At 38.1% G+C, this 22917-nt stretch overlaps 1 protein-coding gene across 1 annotated transcript in view; it reads left to right on the top strand.

Moving 5' to 3' along the window:
• Positions 1-22917, top strand: part of PCSK5 (proprotein convertase subtilisin/kexin type 5) — a gene marked incomplete at both ends in the record, with an annotated part of 197944 nt that overhangs the window by 73943 nt on the left and 101084 nt on the right. The window contains one exon of the mRNA XM_079548178.1: positions 1619-1695. Within this exon, the coding sequence (XP_079404304.1) occupies positions 1619-1695 (77 nt within the window). The remainder of the gene's footprint in view (positions 1-1618; positions 1696-22917) is intronic.

Genomic DNA, 22917 nt, shown 5'->3' with positions numbered 1-22917 from the left:
GGACTTCTTTTGTTACCTTCAGAGTTCAAAGCTGCTCGGTGTGTCAGGGCCATGCTTTGCTGGAATGGTTTTTCCTGAGCTTCAGAAATAGGCATTTACCTGAAAGCACTTGACCTTAGCAACCTTATTATTTCTCTCAAAAGAAGTGCATGAACAGTACGTTCACACAAAATAAGAAAAAGAAAATGTAGTTGGGTTAAGTACAGCTGCTGAAGATGACTATTGCAAAGCAAGTAGGGTGGTAAGGCACTGGCGCAGGCTGTGCAGAGAAACCATGGATGTCCTATTCCTGGAGATATTCAAGCTCAGGTTGGATGGGGCCCTGATCAGGTGGCAGACCTGCCTATGGCAAGGGGTTGGAACAAGATGATCATTAAGGTTCCTTCCAACCCGAGCCTTTTTTTTCCTAAGTAGCATACCATCTTGAAAAACACTGACGAGATAAACATGACAATTACATCTTTAACAACCAATCTACAACCATGTCCATAGTTTAAATCCATTTATTTTAAATTAGCAGTACTTACATGTGTATCCTTCCTTACACTGCATGTGGAGCTCAGATCTGAAATACTTGGGTAGGACTGCATAAACAAAAATGAGAGCCCTTTGCCCTATTTGTCAGTATATAGTTGATCCTAATGCATGTCACATCTTTCCCTTTAATCTCTAAAGTTGTTTAAACAAACCAAGCATAACTTTATCCCTTCACTGAATGACCTAGATTGTATCATGTCTCATTTCATCCTAGTACTGTCCTTCCACTGAATTTAAAGCATCTATTTATTCCCTCCTCTCTCCTTTTCCTCTTGCCAAGAAGGAATTCCCCTAAAGCAGTACACATTGCTTGTTTGATGACAGATGCCTTCTATATGTCAGGTTATAGCTGGTGTGACTGCAAACAGGAATATTTGAGGTGGATGTGGTAACTGGTTTTGAAAAAAGAAGAGATTAGAAAGAACTGCTTACCATGTCAACACACTGCATGCTTCCACAGAGATTAATGGGAGCCATACAAACCAGCAGCTATGTACTCTATAAACTATTTTCAGCTGGAATAATCTTGGTAAAATTTGGAGCAAAAGTGTGCAGATATTGTAGCTGTAATTGAAACAGTTACAGTCCCAGACAAATGGGAATGCAATCTAAGTCACATATTAAGCTGTACTTTTTATAACAATATCCTTAAGAAACTTACGTTGTTCCCTGAAACTATGACTGAAATTTTGGTCATTACCTTGCAAAGAATTTTTATTGAATTGTGAAATGTTTAGCAAAATCTGAACTTTGAGAATGAACTCTCTTAAGTTCCAAAAGATTCTTAGAAGGAGTATAGTCTTTTTGCATAATGAAATGACGCTTTCTTCTCTACAAACAGAACTACATGTTTTCAGAGCATTCATATTCTTCCCTTTTCCACAAATAAAGTCTGTAAATGGTGTAATTATTAAATATATAATCCTTTCCTTTAAAAAAAAGAAAAGTGATCATCATAGAACCACAGGAATGTTAGTTAACCTAATTACTCTCTTGTAGAAACCTGCTGAAGAATTCATAGGCCACATGACTCAATGGCTAATTAATGAGAAAATGGTTTTCTTTCTCCTGTTGGCTACAGGATTCGCAAGCCAGTTTTGATGTCAATGGAAATGATTTTGACCCTATGCCTCGATACGATGCCAGCAACGAGAACAAGTAAGGCACTATGACACTTAGACGTTTTCAGTTTTGTTCATCAAAGAAAGAATACCAGTTTTGCTCCAGAAGCCAAGGAAACTTGAACCCTAATAAAGCAGCGTGATTTGCATTTAAATATTTGTGAAATATGTATTTATTTCTCTTCCTTTCACACTGCATGACGCTTGCTCTTTGAATGCATTTGGAGCAATCCAAAAACACATTAAAAATAGTTTGAGAATTCTGTGTGTGTGAAATGAACAATTTTCAATCCTTTTGGGATACAAAATATAAGCAGTGACTCTTAGCATTCTTATATTCAATCTCTCTGAGTTATTGGCAGGTTGTTGTGTGTGATAACTGTCTTGGCTTCTGACTTCCTTAGACTTCAGAGACTTTCTGTTTTGAAAGAATATGTAAGTTAGTAAGATTTTACTTTCTAATATAATCAGTCTTTTAACCTCATGGAGATTTTACGTGTAAAAGTTTGCTAGAAACTATATATAGCACTAATAGCAATTCTGGCTAGCAGTAATATCAGTGTTATATGACTGGCCTAATATATCTGCATGAGCGACGCATTTCTCCTTCAGAACTTAGCTTCCTGGTATTTGTCATTCTAACTCTGCTCTTCAGATTTTAAAGGCTAGGTGGGAAGTTGGCAGGGACACCTCACCCTCAGGTGGCAGGCTTCCTTTCTGACCCAACGGGTATTTGAGGGCAGTTTTTTTTTAAACTGTGTATCTGGCATAAAAAAAATACCTTTATATGGAATCACATGTATTAGAGAAATCCTGGTAACAAAATGCTGTCTGAGCATATTGTTTTCTGAGATTTAGGTGTTTCTTAGTTCTGGAAAGCAGTTAATGCTACTTGCTTGCAAAAAACTGAATGCAAAAGGTGAAACTTTGTCTTTTACACAAATCAAATACTTTTGAATTTGTGTGTGGTTTTTTTCACTGTTTTTTTTTGGTGTTTTTTTTTTTTTTTTCCTTTTTTTCCCCCTGCAATTCCATAAACTTTCTCCAGAAGAATGTAGCAGGTATTAGGTAACTCACTGAGAGTCAACAGAACATTTAGCATTAATATGACTGCAGGAACCAATTAGAGCAATCTTGGATCACACTTGGGTGGGAGAATGCCCATCTTCTCAATATCGAAGGGAAAATACATAAATATGGTAAAGAACAGGACCCTAATGTTTGTAGCTACCTGTTACGTACAGACGGACTAATCTTAGAGCAAATCTCAAGGAGCTACTGTAGGTACTTTCTTAAGATGAAATAACCACAAAAACTTCATGTTATTCCTGATGAATATTTGTTTGCTCAGTCAGCACGATCCTTACCAGTTGGCTGAGATGTGAAATACATAAGAGTTTAGCTCTTAAAAAAAAAAGCAAAAAAAAAAAGCATGGAAATAAATATTCATATATGCATGACTAGAAATCCTGTTTAGCATAAAAAGTATTATGATGGTGTTAATTTGAATCATAATAATAGTTTATTTGTTGGTGGCTTCAATCAGCATATGTTCTCAGTTATTTGATTCTGTTTATTGCCAATTTTTTTTATTATTTAGGAACAAGTACATACAAGAATTGTTTATTCCCCTTTTGCCCATTAGGCATGTCTTTCTCATCCTATTTTCACATAGAATCTCAGATTACTGAATCATATCTATCTCTTTTTCACTAGAAATCTCCTGGAGCAAGAGTACAACGAGAGCATAAATAGATAAATTCAGTAACACCCTTTGCTTTCAAATATGTAAACATGCTGCACGTGCTGACTAGTTTAAGTTTATACAAGGAAGAAAATGTTGATGCGGAACAAATGGTAGAAAGACCCAGTGGCTGTATTGACTCACATAGTGGCAAGCCAAGAATTTCAGAACCAGATGCTTGTAATGAAAATGCTAATACTACACTGAAGTTTTTAGGAGATATCCTCAAGACAAACGTTCATTGAAAAAGAGGAATGAAAAAAAAAAGAATATCAATTCCTAATCTTTCCAAGTTCTTTTGGTTTATGTGTTGTTTTTTTTTTTCCCCCCACAGCTGAAGAATTTCATGTGCTGTTATTATTTTAGCTTTGGAGGTGACTTGCCATGAGTGCCAAAAGGCTAGAATCAGCAAATGTGCTGTAAATTTTTGGTGGATAATAAAAGAAATCTTTGTTTTGGCATATGATAAATCTTAGAACTGCAGTCTAGATTTCTGAAAGCGTTAGTCACTTTCAAATGGAATAGTAACATACCACCATAAATTGTTTTTAGCCTGGAGCCTGTAGGCATTGCCAGTCAGCATGCTACAACAACTAATTTGTATGGCTAACTACTTTAGATGCGCTTTGAACTAGATGCTTACATTTTATACCCATACTGAGCTTGGAAGAGTGAAAATGGTGACCTCCACTTCTTATCCCATGTTTTTCATTACTCCTCCCTTTCTCAAGCCATTGTGCAATTTACCAGAGTAAAGAATTAATCAGGCTGTGAACCGTGCTACCAGAACATCAACAACTAATTTCATTTTCAGCCAGTTTCTTTATTCAGCTCATCCCGAGGTCAGAGGAGAGCTAGACAGACGTGAGTGGGGAGAATGAAGGATGACCTGCACCTCTCACTGGTATGACCAGTTTCACTGAGATAAGGTGACAGCACCCCAAGCACCCATGACTACTGTCTCCAAAACTGAGAGTAATGTTGTCAGCAATAATTTCCAAGGAATTTTGAGGAAAGATGTGACAGTCAGCCTATCTCACAGCTGAGCTGCCAGTTTGCATCATATCCTCTGTCCTGCTGCCCTCATTCCCTAAAAACACACTTTGGGGACTCACCCTGTACATGATGATGCTTCTGTCCTTGGAGCTGGGACACAGTGATGGCATGCTCAGAGGCCTCCCAGTTTAGGTGCACTGTCAGAATTTCAAGTCTTTTCAGTGCTGTGAGTGCTCTGCTTAGGTGCTCAGTATTTCCGATTAGCAGATACACTTAGCCTGGAAAACAGTACCTAAGTACCTTCAATTCCTTCCCTAATTCTCTTTGGACTCAACAAGAATTACATATTGACATAGGCACTGATATCTAGAGCTCTATCAGAGCCCATCTAGAACTCTGTATTTTTAGATATCTGAATTCAGGACAGGAATTCTGATTATCCAATGCATGTGGTCATTTGGCACACCTCAAGTTCTGCCTGGAAGGTGAGCTAACCACAACCATGGAGCATTCTGAAAACCATATTTTGCAAAGATTTAGCAATGTGCATGATCAGTTCAGTTGATTAGCACATCCTGCTATAGAAACTGGATAATATTACATAATGGCCAATTGTGTCATCCAGTAAATATGGGAATGTAAAAATGGACTAATTTCATGAAATGATCTAGTGTACTCTGTTTCATGTTGTAACAACACTTTAAAGGATGGAATGATAAGGATTAGAAAAGAAATGATTTAAGAAAAAAACAGGTGTCACTGGACTGCTTTGGATGCATCTGCAAAATATCAAGGTCTGTTTGTTAGCTTTTCACTTTTAATTAGTGTTGAACACTTTCTGTTGCTTATTAATGGTGGAGAAAATATAAGAAAAAAACTGAGGCCTTGTGAAGAGGCTGTTGATAAACAGAGTAGGGCTTTCCAGAATGATTTTCTTTAAGATTTAAATTAAATCTTTCTATTAGCTAAAGAGAATAGGAGACTAGAAAGAAACATTAGATTAGTCTCTCAAAATCAGGGTGGGTTGATAGTTTCTTTAACTACTATGGTATGTAGGAGTCCTGCCAGAGGTTTACTTTGGTTTCTACAAATTGGCAGCAAATCACAAAGCTTGTAAATAGTACAGGCCTATACTAGAACTTCCTTTTGCTCAGAGGCTAGAGACAGCAGTCAGCTGTGGATGAAGTTGTTACTATGCAAAGCATCTTGTTTTGATATACTGCTAAGCACTGCTGCTTAATTCTTTTTCTGTTATTCTACAGATACCTGTAAATAATTGTGCATTGTTGATCATAGGTCCTTGATCAGAAAGCAGATGGACTCACTTAAATGTATTCTGCTCATTATATAACTACATAAATTAAATACCTATTTATCTATATGTGTGTATATATATTTATGTATATATATATATGGGTATGTATGTATGTATGTATTAATGTGCTTTGTTACTTTGGCCAAACTAGAATGCGTTTTCCATGAGAAATTTCTCATGATGGTAATTCAGAGCTTAAAGGCAGGTTTTTTTTTTGAAACAGAACCTTTAAAAAAACTCTTTTAAATAATACCACTTGATTTTGATGCTGTTTTATTAAGCTTGGGTAGGAAAAATTAAAAGTAAGCCATCATTCCTGTTTTGTATATACCAGCTGACTGTTTTGAATGCCTCTTCAACATTTTTCAGTAATGCATCCCTTTACATAAAGAAGTTGTTTAAAAAACCTTCTCAGTTATCTTTTAACGAGACATCTGGGAGACAATAAGTTTTGCTTTTCAGAAGCCATAAAAATTGCGCCTACTCCTTGATTTCTTCACTTTCCAAGTTTGCAGAACCTGGACAGGCTTATGTCTTACCATACAATAACAAAAAAGTTAGTGAGTTAATAAGTTTCAGTCCTGCTTGATTCAGCATCTTGGCATTATTTTTCAGTGGCAGATGAATACATCCATTCCAATTCGTTGTTACTTTTCTTTTGCCAGTCACATCAATGGATGTAGTTGCACAATAAAACGCCACAGGCTTAATTTTTTTCCAACAGTGGCATGCTGCTAGTTTGTACCATCTACTTACGTCAGAGTCCTCTAGTATGTCCTAAGCCATTTAATCAGAATGGACATCAAATATTTGACAGGGAGATCACCTTCTGTTGTCTCCTTGATGGTCAATAAGCTAGAAGTAAAAAGCTTTATGGACTGCTGTGACACTATTCAGGACAGGTGTCTGAGAAACTGAGCACAGTCAAACACAGGGAGCATGAAGTCTGTCACTGCTGCCTAGAATGATCATTTAAAAAAGGTTCCATTACAGCATTGCAATAGAAGGAGTTGCTGACAAGTGGAGTTGGCTGTCTGTAGAGTTAATATATTTCACAGAATCACAGAATTGATCAGATTGCTCCAAGCCCTGTCCAGCCTTACCTTGAATGTGTCCGGGGATGGGGCAACCACTACATCTCTGGACAACCTGTTCCAATGCCTCTTCACCCTTATTGTAAAACACTTTTTCTTTATATGCAGTCTAAATTTATATCCCCTCTTTCGGTTTGAAGCCATTTCCCCACGTCTAGTCACAACTGACCTTGTGAAACAGTCTGTCCCCACTCCATGCACTCCAACAGGTCTGTGTCTCTTCTGCACTGAGGACTCTCCATCTGGACATAGTAGTACTCCTGGTGAGTCCTCAGCAGCACAGAGTAGAGGGACAGATTCACCTGTGAACTGTGATTTTTGATGCAGCCCAGTATACAGTTGGCTTTCTGGACTGCAAGAGCACGTTCCTGGCTTGATTAGTAGTATACAGCTGTTGCTATTGTTTTGCCACTGACTGTGTCATATGTTGAAGACAGAACTTAGGGGAAGATAAGCTGTACTGAGGAGCACTGCTACACCATCCAGTTCTGTATCACATGTGTGAAAAAACAAGGTTGCTGTCAGATGGCTAGTCATGAAAACACACCAAAAAAAGTTCAGTGAAGTTATAAACTATAGTCGCTTCTTTTCTGCTATGCCTGCTCAAGATTTTCCAGCTGCACTGAGCTGTGGATCACAAAGTTCGCATCTACAGGGAGGGCCTCGGTAAGCTAACGATTAAGCTGTGGAGAGAGCTATGGAGATAACTTGGAGCAAGGTATCAACTTTTAAGATAAAGTATTTTTCAGAGGGCGTCTGTATTCTTGGTGTCTGTTCTTGGTTTGTAACGTAATTCTTCGTGTCTTCTTCCAGCACCTAGAGGCTGAAAAGCTGAAGAATTCAGTAATGGTGCAATCTTGCAGTGTCTTCTATCCAGTGCTAGCATATCTTCTCTTAAAACAGATAAATGTTCTTTAATAAGGAGGTGATTTAAAGTAGAGAATTAACTTATTGATATATGTAGTTCAGACCAATAGATTGTATGCTTACAATGAGTGTGTCAGGGAACAAGAAGAATCGTTGAGCCCAACTCCTGTCTCCACACAGGCTCATGTGTCTGACAGCATTGTCCGAAAGCTTCTTGAGCTCCAGAAGGTTTGGTGCCATGATCACCTGGGTTCCACAGCCCGCCTGTGCTCTTGGTGAAAAACCTTTTCCTAAGCCCCATCCTGACCCTCCGCTGATTCAGCTCCATGCTGTTTCTTCAGGTCCTGTTGTCGTCAACAGAGAAAAAATCAGTGCATTCCCCCCTGTATGCAGGATTTTAGTGAGGGCTATCAGGAAACTGTAGATTTTAGATTCTATTCTTTAAGAATTGACGAAGTATTCACTTCTGAAAATCAATTCTAAACTATGGCTGTCCAACATTTTGGCTTCCCTGGGCCACATGAATGAAGAGAAATTGTCCTTGGCCAATGTTTTGGTTATTACTGAGGTGATGAGCACGTGCCTAGTTCCAAGGCAGGGCCCTCGGTGGGGAAGAGCCACTACCATGATGGTGTGGGGCAGGGATAGGGGTAATTACTAGCTGTCTAGGGCCATATGCAGCCTGTGGGCAGCAGGCTGGACATATCTGGTCTAAACCAAACAACGAAATAACACAGAGACTGATGGTATAGAAGCTACAGTCAGAGACTGTAGTTCTGCTTTATCATATTTTGGTTCTATTCTGAATTTAAACTTGCTGCCCTTATGAGCAATATCTTATTGCACTGCAGTTTTAGCAGATATGAATAATGAAGTAGGGTTCAAGATCTGTCAGCTTATATTGAGCTCTGACACATTTTACAAGGAGCAGTTGTTGTGATTCGTCAGCTAGCTTCAAAGTCATGATCTAATCACCAAACCAAGTGCTTAGGGACATGATGCAGTGTGGAGATTATGAAATATTAGATTTGTGTTGCTAGTGGTCCCAGTATAGTAACTATGAGAATTAGGAAGGTGAATATTGTCTTAAAGCTCAGCTTGCAAAATTGTGCTTTGCTGAAGTAGTCTAACTCTACAGATTAGTTTGGAGACTGTTTTTCTTCCTTCCCATTTTAACTGTTCTTTTGAGTCCACATACACTGTTATTCAGTGAACATACCTGTCCTTTACATGGCCTTAGCCCAGTGGTAATCCTCATCCATGTGTTGTTTCATTCAGATAAGGATTAGATGTATGTCTGTAACCTTTCTGGAAGGGAAAAAACGTATTCCTTGAAAGAAAAATATTTTAAGAACATGGGACAAGAGTCGTCACCACTTAATGCACTTGATTATGTTTTCATTTTAATCTGAAACAGACCTTACACTAGGAAAAGAGGTAACATCCACAGGTAACGTTAGGACAGAAAGGAAGCAAAGTGTGGATATTTTTGTACTTTCTTGCTCCAATGTAAAACATGTTCATCAAGGATTCCAAGAAGTAGTAAGGTAGACACCTCAATCACTAATAGCTGAGGACTTCTGGCTGTGATAGAGTGGAAGCAGCCCCTATTAGTCTGATCCATTCACGCACAACAAGTATCTTCATTGCTGGTCTCTATGGTTAGTCACTTTGAAGAACATTTCATTCTAACCAAATAATGACTAAATCATGAGACTACAGTGTTGATTCAGTAGCCTTTTTAATCTGGGTTCCAACTTAAAAAGTAGAGATTACCCTAATATAGATTTGTCAAACTGACAAAAATTGCCTTTTTTTAGTAAAGCTGTCTAATCTCCTCATTACCACACTGCATTACATAATCCCTTGTGAAGTGCTCAAATGATTCGAGTTAGAATTTTCTGAGAGCCAAGGGAAAGACATTACTTAGAGTATCATTGAAACTGAATCAAACAGTGAAAAACAAATTTGAGTTGGAATTCCAGTTGCTCACAGAAGAAAACTTTCTCAGTGTCTTTCTCAATACATTGGTATAAGTTGTTGAGCGATTTTTTCAGTGTGTTACTGGTGTTTGATGTGCAGTGCTTTTCCTTTTCCAATTTCATAAGGCTCTCAAAATCTCAAATGTACAACCACAACGCTACAGGAAAGACTCTTTCCTGTTTCTGATTATTGAAGTACCAGACAATGAGCTCACAAGTAAAATGACATTCTGAAACATTATGCAATTGCTTCTAGTTCTTTTATGTAAATTATTGATAACAATGAGTCAGATCTTCCCTTTCTTTTCAAAATCAACAACAGAAGGGATGTGAGCTTGCACAGTTATTATATTTTTGACGTTCACTTTTCTGAAGTTAGAAATGGAAGTGGTTTGTTTTGGTGGTTTGGTTGTGTATTATGTTGTTGTTTTTCTTTTTTTTTTCTTCAGAATGTCTTTTTCCTGAAGTAGGTTTTTCCTCTAAGTATGAATCTTTATTTTGAGGTTTTGAACTTAGGAGGAGAGAATCTATCACTACTGTACAGAAGTTTTGATTTGCTACAATGGTGGACTAGTTTCAGGTTCCATACATTTAGACATATAGGTCTACAGCCAAGCAGAATTTGAGAGCAAAACCCCATTTCTCTATTTTATTCCTTTTTCACATTGTAGGTATTAGAGAAAGTAGATGAGTTAATCTGTGTTTTGTTTGTGGTAATTGGTTTTGCCAGCTGAGTTCACAGTAGTCAACTCAGTCAGATGCAGTGCAAAATGTGGTTCACTGAGACTTCTCAGACAGTGTGTACGAAGTATAGGATTGATTCCCCCTTTATTACTCGTGGCAGCAAATGCAAACCTCTACTTACAAGTTTCAAAAAAGCAATTGTAAATCCAGTGTCAAAAGCCTCTTTTTTTTTTTTTTTAGCTTTTTTTTCTATAAAACATGTTTTTAACAGGCAAGTTCTGCAGTTATGCTGTAAGCAAATGTTCTAATGAATCTAATAGATGTTTTTCTAAGACATTTTCAGGATAAAACTTTCAGGTATAGCTTTTTTTTTTTTGCAAATGAAAAAATGTGCATCTGTGTAGATTTATTGCTGTAGGTGGGTTTTTTATTTCAAGCTTTGTTTTACATTTGTTTGATTTTGTAATTTATCTTAAAGATACACAGTCAAATTACTTCATTTGACACTTAAAGCAAAATGAGATCTCTCTCTTGAAGGCAAGTTACTGTTTTTTTCCTGAAGGAAAGCAATCAAGGTAGGGAATTTCAGATGAAGTGAAGAAATGAGTATCCATCATAAATGTATATTGTGCTGCTGTGTTATATACTACAGAATTTTAACCTGCTTTGAAAATGAACTGTTTTGCTACAGAGGCCTAAAAAATCATCAAATTCCTGATTTTAGCAAACTTATTTAAAGGCTGTGATCTATTTATTTCTCACACATGTAGGATAGCAAGTCTGATAGATGAGACCAAAAAGTACCCAACAGTAAATAATAAGACAGTAAATAATAATAAGAATACTTCTTTCCCTGCATCTTACTTATTTCCCTGCATTAGGCTTTTTAACACTCCATAAACAGCAAATGAACTGCTGCTAATCTGTTTCTTATCCTAATGAGTGTGTGAGAATTAACTATTTTACACTAATTCCTGTTAATCAGAGAGCATGAGGAAACTTTGCTCATGCTCAATCAGTAATATGTCTCCTTAAAAAAAAGCAAACTAAAACTAACAAAAAAAGAAAAAAAACACGCACAAAAAAACCTCACACTAAGAGTATGATTTGAACTTATTTTGACAATTACCTCACTGAACTTTGAAATGGAGATAGCCCTGAAGAGAAATGGCTTGTCATTTTAGTGCACAACAAAAAATCAGAGAATCCCAAAATCCCTCATTCTGTGGGATTGTTAGCCTTCTGTGGATACTGTTAGCTTTCTGAGCTGCAAGTGCACACTGCTAGCTCATTTAAAATTCTTCATCAACCAGGATCCCAAGTCCTCATTGGAAGGTCTGCTATCAAGGAGTTCTTTTTCCCTCTGTCTATACGTATGTCTAGGATTGCCTTGAGCCAAGTGTAACACTTTGTACCTGGCCTTGATGAACCTCATTAGTGGGCATGGGCCCACCTTTTGAGCTTGTTCAGAACCCTTTCAGCGGCATCCCTTTACTGTGTTTTATCAACTGCATCCCTAAGTGTTGTCCACAGAGTCCCTGAGGGTGCACTCAAACCCTCTCATCTGTGTCATTGATGACGATGTTAAAGAATACTGGACCTCTGGGGGCACCACATGTCACTGGCCTCCACCTGGGGAGCCATTGACTGCAGCCCTCTGGCTGTGACCTTCCACCCAATTCTTTATCCACTGAACAGTCCACCTTTTAAATCCATATTTTCTCCAATCTAGAGATAAGGATGTGGTGTGGGATCATGTCAGAGGCCCTGCAAGTCCACGTAGACAACATCAGTTGCATTTTCCTTTGTCCACCAATTGCCATCACTCCATCATAGAAGATCACCACCAGACTGATCAGGCACAGTCTGCCTTTGGTGAAGTTGTTCTGGCTGCCTCAGATCACCTCCTTGTCTCACCTCCTTGTCTCAGCGTGTCTTCTAGGACAGTCTGCTCCATGATCTTCCCAGGTACAGAGGTGAAGCTCACTGGCCTGGAGTTCCCTGGGTCTTCCTTTCTCCTCTTCTTGAAAATGGGATCAGTGTTTCTCTTTTTCCAGTCACTGAGGACTTTACTTGACAGCCATGTATTTTCAAATATGGTGGAGAGTGGCTCTAGCCAGTTCCTTCAGGGCCCTGGGATTTATGTCATTGGGCCCCATAGACTTGTACTCATCCAGCCTCATTGGGCAGGCTCAGACTTGCTCTTCTCTTACAGTGGGAGGGATTTTGCTCCTCCAGCCCTCGCCTAGATGTTCAGGAATGAGAGGTTCAGGGATCTGAGAGACACAAGAAACCTGGCTGCCAGTGAAGACTGAGGCAAGGAACTTATGTAGTACTTTAGCCTTTTCTATGTCTGTTGTAGGCAATTTTCCCTTCCCTTTTACCAGAGGGGATGTGGTCTCTCTGGCCTTTCTCTTTTGAACAGTATAACTCTAGAATTCTTTCTTGTTATTTTACACATTCCTCACCAAATGCAGTTCCGCCTGCACCTTGATTTTCTGAATTGCATCTCCACATATCTGGACAGTAGTCCTCTATTCTTCCCAGGCCACACAAGCCTGCCTCCACTTCTTGTACATGTCCCTCTTATCTGCCAGTTTCACCAGGTCCTTGGGCAGCCATTCAGTTTTCCTGTCTTGTCTGCCTGTTTTCCTGTGCAGGGGGGCAAAGAGCTCTTGTGCTCTCAGAAAGGCATCCTCACAGAATAGCTACTTCTATTTCACTCTAAATGGAATTTAGGATTAAGCACAGTGCATATCTCATTTAAATTGTAGTATTCAAAACAGGTAGGTAATATTTTTTTAAGCTAGAACTTGGTGAAGATTCGGAGTTATAAAATATTTCTTTGTTCAAAGCGTTGCCACACTGCAAAAGCAGTCATACGCTGCTACCAGTAGAGTATGCAGAGTAGGCAATGGCTAAAGAGCTATCCATGGTCTGCCTGCCTTTCGCTGTATTGCCACTCCTCTGTGAAAATACAACCCAAGGATTTTCACAGCTGTCAATGTCTTCCTTGTATGAAGCAACAAATACACCTTTCCCACCACAAGTACTGTCCCTGTTTCGGTTTGGTACAGTGGACTGCTTTTGCTGCGAAGCACATCTAGACGTGAAAGTATAGATCTGCTTTTTTGTATCTGTATGATGTGCTTTAGTTCTGCTTATCTGTGCTTTCAGTAGAAAGATTTCAGCTGCTACGTATTTTTAGAAGCTTGTAATTTTTCCATTTCATTTCTGATTACACAGAAATTATAGGGCTTACTGTAGAGGATTTTAGGTAAAAGGAGATATATCGAGTACTTGATATATATACAGCTGCTATTTACCTATCAATTGAGCCATAGAATAAAAGAATCACGGAATATTTTAGGTTGGAAGGAATCTTAAAGACCACTTAGTCCAACCCACTTGCTCCCATGAAGAAGATCTCCATCCACTAAATTAGTTTGTTCCATATGACCCTGCCTTGAACACCTCCAGGGATGGGGTATCCAGCTTCTCTGGGCAACATGTTCTAGTGCCTCACCACCCCCTGAGTAGAAGATTTCTTCCTAATTTCTAATCTAAACATAGCCACTTTCAGTTTAAAGTAATTACCCCTTGTACACTCCAGCAATACAGTTCCTTTCCAGTATTCCTGTAGGTCCTATTTTTTTATTTATTATATTTTTATATTATTTGGGTACTGGAAGGCTGCAATGAGATTTCAGAATCTTCTCCAGGTTATAAGTATGTTTTCACAGAAGAGGTTCTCAGCCCTCTGAGCATCTTTGTCTTGAACTCACTTGAATATGTCTGGGTTCTTATGCTGCAGGCCTCAGAGCTGAACAAAATACTCCAGATGGGATCTCAGAAGGATGAAAATAATGAGTTAGATTAAACAGTGACTGATACAGTGGCTGATTACAGTAGGATAAAGTGCACCCTCAGCAAGTTATCAGATGACACCAAGCTGAGTGATGCAATTGACACTCTAGAGGGAAGGGATGCCATCCAGAGGGATCTGGACAGGCTGGAGAGGTGGGCCCATGCCAATGTCGTGAAGTTCAACAAGGCCAAAGGCAAGGTCCTGCACTTGGGTAAGAGTAATCCCAGACACAGATACAGGCTGGCTGGTGAATGGCTTGAGAGTGGCTCTGAGGAGAAGGATTTAGGAGTGTTGGCTGATGAAAGATTCAGCATGAGCCAGCAACATACACTTGCAGCCAAGAAGGCCAGTCATATCCTGGGTTGCATCCACAGATTCATAGCCTAGCTGTTGAGGGAGGTGATTCTGCCCCTCTACTCTGCTCTTGAGAGACCTACCTGGAGTATTGTGTCCAGTTCGGAAGCCCCAGCACAAGGACATAGAATTGTTGGAGCAAGTCCAGAGGAGGGCCACAAAGATTATCAGAGAGCTGGAGCACCCTCTCTGTGAGAACAGACTGAGAGAATTGGGGCTCTTCAGCTTAGAAAAGAGAAGGCTCTGGGGAGACATAGCATCCTTCTAGCACTTGAAGAGGGCCTACAGGAAAGCTGGGGAGGGACTGTTTATAAAGGCATGTAACAACAGGGCAAGGGGAAATGGCTTTAAACTGGGAGAGGGTAGATTCAGACTAGATTTGGAAGAAATTCTTTACTGTGAGGGTGATGAAGCACTGGAACAGGTTGCCCACAGAGGTTGTGGATGCCCCCTCACTGGAGGCGTTCAAGGCCAGGCTGGTGGGGCTTTGAGCAACCTATTGTAGAGGGAGGTACGTCTCGCTATAGCGGGGGGATGAAACTAGGTGATCTTAAAGGTCTCTTCTAACCCAAACCATTCTATAATTCTATGATTCTGTGATCATACAAGATCTTGTGAAGCAGAACATATGGAACAGAATGTAAAATATCTAAGGGCATTAAGTATGTATAACACAAAAGGCTCACAGCTCAAATATAAGGTGATAAATAGGCATTAGCGTTACTTTGTTTTAGACATGGCAGTCTTGGAATGTGGTAGTCCTGAGAAAGTGTTTGCTATCTCATATTTATGTCTTGTTTTTCATAGTTACACCAGATTGTACAGGATCTGGATGGGTCAGAGTTAATTTTCTCCACAGCAGCTCGTATTGTATTGTGCTTTAGATCCGTGACCAAAATGGTGTTGATAACTCACCTGTGTTTCAGTTGTTGCTGAGCACTGCCTGTTCAGTGTCATCATTATGTATCATCAGTGTCATATTTATGACTGCTCTTTGAGCAAGGAACTGAAAGAGGGCAGAGTCAGGATCACTGACCCCAGATGACCAAATGGTTAGTCCATGACATGCAATATTGTGCTCAGCAATAAAATGGGTGGAAAGGGAGTATTTTTCCAAACTTGCTGCTGCTCAGACTGTGAACTAGACATCTGTCTACACGTGGGATGTGGTGAGCAATTTCCTTTTTATCACTTTTTTCTCTCTCTCTATTAAGCCATCTTTATTTCAACTCAAAAGTTTTCGTGCTTTGACCCTTCTGTTTCTCTTCTGCATCCCAGTGTGGGGGAGTAAGGAAGGAACCAGAAAAAGGGCTTAGCTGCCTGTTGGGGTCAACCCAATTTGCAGATGTTTTAATGGAAGGTATTTTTACCTGTAACCCTACATGCATTGTTCTGCCTAGAAAGGATTTTTAAAATAGAGATCTACAAAGTAACAGAACATTCTCATTTAGAAATAGAAAGTAATCTTCCTAATGAGCACAAAAATTTCCTTAGAAGTCCCTCAGTATCTCTTTCGTATATCCTTCTTTTCACATACAGACATGAACATGTAATTGTCTGAAATGCAGATAATTTAAGGGAAAAAAAATGAACACTGCAACAATGAGAGAACAGTATACTACCACAGAATGATCAAAATGCCGTGTTCTAGGTATCTCTATGCATCATTTGGTTGCAGTGTAAATTCTTTTAAATAACAGGGTGGATTTCTGCTCAGTACAGAGGTGAAGCAAAACACTCCTGCCTCTGACTGGCTTTACAGAGTTTGCTAAGTTATGCAGAAAGACTGAGATATTCCCAGCTTTTAATTTTGCATTATTTACAGATGCAGCACAGTGTTTTGCTTAGAGAAAGCTAAGGGAATGATATCAAATTTACATTTCAATCTGAAAATTGTAATTATTAAGCTGTGGTTCTTCTAGTAGAGGTGTTTCTTATAGTCTCATACTGGCAAACCAAACTCCAAGCCAAACTATTCTGTGATTCTATGATTCTATGATTCTATGATACAAATGGATTTACCAAAAATAGTTGTTGTGTCAGTATTCCAGTTCTTACTCTAAAGCATTTTAAAACCATTGAAAATTATAAATATGTTGTCAACTTTATGAAGCCATATAACCATAAAAATTAGTAGCAGTTCATTAATGAAGCTTACTAAATAAACCCACAGTGTTGGTAAATAGGAAGCATTCATAAGGCATACCAAGAGTTTCTAATTTGTGTGAAGTAATATTGGGAATTACACTAACTTTCTTTGCAATCTGAGGCCTTATTCCCAAATTAGGATTGATTCTAAACTAAAAAAACACTAACAGAACTTTACAGTATGCTCATTAGCCATGTAGTTGCATGATAAAAATAAGGAGTTGTTTAGAAATTTCATCTGTTAAATACATTTATGTTAATTTGAATTTTTGATTCTTGTAATTAACACATCTTTTAAAATCCTAAAGGAATCTAGCAGCAAAGATTTTTACTTGTTTGTTTAACCATGTTTAATTTAAAATCTTTGCACTTAAATCAGTGCTGCTTATTAGTAGAATATGTGTTGATGAAGCAGTGATAACAACATCTAGAAACATATCTAGTAGTTTTCTGAAGTTTCCTATTGATACACATTTCTTTCTGGTCACTTTTTATGATGAGGTAGGGATGTTTTCAATTTTGCTTGTTTGCTTGATTATGTAGGGATTTTTGGATTTGCAATCACATGCCTGTGTAGTACGCTGGCTTTGAAAATTCCAAGATTATCATCATGTTATAAATTAATTTTTTTGCATGGATCTCACAGTCTTTTGCACAGAAATAAGAAGTGGAAAGAGAGAAAGTGCCTGTGAGGCACTTGCCAAGGTTATTTTCTAGTCATCTGTTTAGTTTAGATACACAGTTAGTGTTGCTTTGGCTTAAGCCAGCATTTACAGGCTTAAACTTGAATAAAGCTTTATTTTAGAGGACAGTGCATTGTCTGTGGAATGAGAATACAAACTGTTAGAGATTTTAATTCCTCTGCAGCTTTCTTCTTCAGGATTTATCTTATTTTTCTGTAGGCAGTTTGTTTGCTCCCCAGGTATTATTCTCTACAACTAAACTCGGGGATTCATCATCTTACAGGTGCTTCTCTGAGAGGCAGTTTGATGTTAGACAGAGGAGGCATGAAGACCGTGTGTTCCATGTTTGTCCTGTATCCTCGCCCTCAGCTTTCTAGCACTTCCTTATCTACCATCTATCTGCTCTGTCTCAGAATTAGAGTCACATTGATATGAAAGCGTAATGTGTCCAATGCTTTGCATTTCAAATACATTTCATAAGTTTCCAAATCATAAGACTGTAGAAACAACTGAAGTAAGGGACAAATAATCCACCACAGTCATGCATAAATCCAGCATGCTTGTGTTCAGATAGTGAAGGTTCAAAAGTGCAATTTCTCAGCAGAGTAGTCATGTTAAAGCAGGTAATTTGGTGGCAAACAATAGGCACTTTAGTTGTGGCTGGATATTAGCACTTTTCCAAGAAGGAAAATTATCTCCAGTTTCATTTGATATGCTGCTTGCATTATCCATATGCTGAAATGGAACTGAAAAATGAGATGTATCTCTAGAAGCTGCTGTCAGCTGCTCCTTCATAGATTACCTGTGTGTGCCAGCCCTGCTCAGCCTCACATAGGAAGCATGAAGAGGCAGCCACAGACCTGCATGTATTCTTGCTTCTTCCGAAAGAAACAAGCTGTTTCAACATTGTGGAGGAAAAGTGGTCTTCCACCAGAGATACCTGAAACACTGAATGATCTTATGTAAATTATTTACTGTTGTCATCTGCTGACAATATCTGTGAGCAAGATTGTATCTGAACCAAGAAGGAGATGATACTGGGAGTAGCTTAGGAGAAATTTCTTCCCCCCAGAGGTGGTCAGACACAGGAATGGGCTGCCCAGGGAGGTGGAGTCACCAGCCCTGGGGGTGTTCAGGAAATGCTTAGATGTTGTACTAAAGCACGTAGTTTAGTTTAGTGGGAAGATACTGGTGGCAGGTGGACAGTTGGGCTAGGTGATCTTGGAGGTCTTTTCCAGTCTTGGTGATTCTATGATTCCTTAATTCTATTTTGTATTTTTAGCAAAATCACAAAGATTCCTTTTTTTATGCAAGAGTAGAATGTTATCTAACCATTACTAAAAGCCAAAGTTATTGGGATGATGCAGAGTTATGATCTGTGGTTTAACTGATTATCTGTTCTGTTCCCTGACACTGTTTCAGACATGGGAGGACCAGTTTAATTACTATACTGAACCAGAATGTCCAAGTTTAAAAAAATAACTACATTGGCCATTTTTGTAAGGTGATTACAAGAATTCTTATTGTAAAAAAAATGGTTTTGCACATCTTTTTTCCTCGTTAAGATTTATAATACAGTTGTTCCTATACCACTTTTGTTCACCAGGTTCCATATGTATGAGATTTGAATTTGGGCTTTCATTTGTCCTCTTCCCCGTATGTCTTGAGAGAACAGATGAAACTATCATGTCTCAATTTAAGGATGTGAGAAGTATAGACAGATACGTAGTCCTTCTAAGTGTATACGCTCCTCTGTTCCTTGGGCTGCACACAAAGAGGGCTCAATCAACCTCAGATGCTTAAGAAGATAAAATTGCATGGGGCATGTCTTCCTCATTCTGTGACTTTCCATCTCTCATACAGCATCTTCAACAACTTGAATTAGGCGAAAAAAGGATTATTTTGCTTATGTGTCAGGGGAAACACCTGGAAGTAAAAACTGCCTCATAATTATTCTCTTTCCAAAGCAAACGTAATTGTCCTTTTGATTAGATACAGCAAGCTTCTTCTAAGGTAGCATTGGCCGAAGTGCTGTGCTTTAATTAAACAGCTTTAATTCCACTGCGTAGTAACTGAAGTGTTTATACTTGTGATTTGGTTTAATGAAAAATAATTGGTTTTCCTGTCTTTAGAAGGAATATGAGAGGCTGTTTAAAAAAAAAAAAAACAAAAAACAACACAACTCACCTGTTTTGCTGTTCGGTATCTTTTAAGCTATTTTGTTTCTATCCACCAACACCTTTTTCCCTGCAGAAGGCTATCTGAATTAAAATTTTAACCCTGGGCTAGAATATCATCTGTAAGTGTGTGTGTGTGTATTAATATATATATTGAATGCATAAAACTACTTACATGGCTAAATAGATTAGTTGCTGATTTTGTTTGCCTATTTCTCATTCCATGATACAGTAGTTCCCTCAATCCTATTATTCATTGTTTGTTCTCTCTTTGGTAGAAAACACAGGAAAAGACCAATTTGTTTTAAACATTGCAATTAATTTACACACTCACACAAACAAACTGCCAAATGGTTATTTCGTGGGACCACGTTCCTTTGCTGTGTTTGCATCAGAACTTCATACTTGTGACAAATTAGCTGCCTGCTACTAATAGAAAATTAATTTATAAGGAATGGCATGGCAGGATCACTGTTACCCATACTGTTAAATTTAAAATGTCTGGGATGTGAAGTGTTCCATGTGGTTGTTTTAATGCTGTCACTGTTGATATTTTTTTGTGAGGAACAGATGAGTTGTTTTCAAGTTATTCTTTAAGTAACTTCCCATAATCATGCAAAAAGTCATTAGCCTTGGGGAACCTGACTCAAGCCAGCTTTCAGTCCTGTGCTGTAACCACATTACAACACTACTTGATGCTCACAAACAGGATCCTGTCTGTGCTATGCAACACCCAAGTCTTTGGCATTTCTCCTGATATCTCACATTGAAGATTTGTGTAACTTGTTTTTCATATTTACTCTGTCATTTCTTTCTCCACTGTTAATTTCCAGATATCTCCCCTTCATGAAATAGCTTTATTCTTATTGTTTTTCATTAGGAGCAGATTGTGCTTTAAAGGCAACATATTTTTTCCCTTGCACCTATACTTTCAACTTCTGTGAATTCCTTTGAATGCCATTTTTCAGATACTGCAAGAATAACATCCCAACCTAGGGCCAGTTTAGAAAATTTTTTTCATCCTCCAGATTAAAGACCACTTACATGTGAACAGATCTAAGATGTAATTCTTTCTGCATTACATAAGGCATTATTCAAGAATGCAGTGAAATTCGTTTCTGACAAAATGCATTTCTGATGATTGCTGTTAAAGTACATATTTTCCCCAGCAGTTATTACACTGAAGTGCCTCAGATAACACAGTTACCTACTTACAAATATATTCCAGTATAAGAGAGATATTTGAGAACACTTCAAACTTCAGGTGAGGAAGAGTTTTTGAAAAAACAAATGACAACTGATTTATTTTCTTCCACATAAGAATAGCTGTCTAAAATTCCATTCTTCTTCCACACAGAGGTTTGAAAAACTATTTAACATTTGTTATTCACTTGTCAGTGATGCAAATGTAACTGTGGATGTTTGGATTTCAGAATGATACAGGTGAACCATACTTGGATAAATGAAACAATGGTGGCAGTTATGTAGCTCATACTGATAGGCAGTGGTAGTTAATTTTCAGCCCCTGTTACCATGTGTAAACTAGTTTTTCAGGTTTGTCCCCTGACTAATAGCAGCAGTATCTCTCTGCGGCAACAGAATCAGAACTTTGCTGATCAAAATTTTGGATTTGGATAAAGCAGAACCTATAAAGTTCATTTAAATCTGTAATTTTTAATTTTCTGTAAAATATATTCAATGTAAAATTTGTAATTTTGTTAGGTAGAAGAGAAGGTAACTGACTAGTTAGTGGTTCATGGAAATCCAGATTAGTTCACGTTACATTTTCCAGCACTGGGATTCTACTGTAATTTGTAGTAAACACTTTTTTTTTTCTTTACCCTTATATCAATGCATTGTTTTTATGCATAGCTTAATGTGTTTATTATGTGGTTTTGTTGAGGAAGGAGCAGCTGTTCAAGCATAGACTATTAACATGAATGTAACTTTATGTGAACTTTTAGACTATCTTTTCTATCTTTTTACAGTTATTTGATATCTACTCACAATGTGTGCAGTACAGAATTTGCAAAGGATGTGAAGTTTTCTGTCAGTATTTCCCCCGATGAAAACAAACAAACAAGCTTCTGTTTTCTTTGTTCTTTACACAAGCTCATTTCTGTGCTGAGTATCTCTTAGAAAACCTCAGAAAATTACTGGTATGACCAGAGACATTTGTGATGGGCTTGCATTGAAATACTCTGAAACTCTTTTTCCTTAAGTTCCTAGTCTGAAAAGACTCTGTGGTGACAGGTTGAAGTGGGTTGGACCGTAATGTTAGTGTCATGAAAAGCTTTAGGGCTTTAAATCCTCCAGTCTCCTGAGCTTTTTGTGTTCAGAAATACTTGGTGAGTTCCAAAGAATAAAATACTGCAAAGAAGTGTGTGTTCAGAGTGTGTGCTGGGTTCAGTGAATAGTTGTCAGAGATGGAGACTCTGAAAAGCAGAGCCAATTTGTGTGGAAGGGGATTTTAAAAATACTGGCAGCTTTCTTCCTTAACTGAACATTTTCTTACTCCAAACGTTCAGAGGCAAGCTCTGAAGCAATTAACTTTAATCTTACCTGGTTCCTTATACCTTCCTCCTCTTCTGAAAGTCACATCAAGACTGATCATTGAAAGATAGATGCCATATGTTTAAATTATTTGTTGCTGCGATGGAGAGTGATAGTTAAACATAGAACATGCACGTTTCTATCCCTTTCCATCCCTTGCCTAAAGTATTGACCCGTTCCTGTTCTAGAGAAAATCTAGTAAAATCTATTACTGAAAAAAGGCACGTTGTATAACAGAACAGAGTGCAGCTCTTACATTTCTCTTGCTTATCTTATTCTCAGGGAGCCATCAAAAGATCCTTTACTGTCCAGGTGCTCAAGCACTTTTCATGCACACAAAAGGTGGCATACGTCTATTCAGACAAGAGGCATATTTCTTTGACAATTTGTTTGAATTTATCCCTGTAATGACAGAGGCACCATAAGGCAGAGAATTCATCTTTACTAAGGTCTTCTAATGTAGGTCTTTGTCAACTTACTGGCTTGTTATTAGTGACAGACTGATGAACTTTATACAGAGAGATGAAAATCAATCTGAATTCCATTTTCTCTTTGTGTGTGTGTGTGTGTGTGTGTGTGTGTGTGTTCTTTCTATCACATGGATAAAAATGAAAATAAATACATTCCTAAAAAAGGTTTGCATAGTTGTCTGAATGAAAAAATTAGCTGCAGTAGTTGAAGGTAATCAGAATCGTATGAGAAATAAATTTTATGGTAGAAATTGTTAGCCAATTTCATAAATGTCTAAATACAACTATTTTAAGATAATGGACATGACATCTTTCTTTTACCTG

Source organism: Tetrao urogallus (assembly GCF_951394365.1).
Source record: "Tetrao urogallus genome assembly, chromosome: Z".
In the NCBI taxonomy this organism is placed as follows: domain Eukaryota; kingdom Metazoa; phylum Chordata; class Aves; order Galliformes; family Phasianidae; genus Tetrao; species Tetrao urogallus.
Note: the sequence above shows the minus strand (reverse complement) of the source record. Positions and strands in the feature narration are given on the sequence as shown.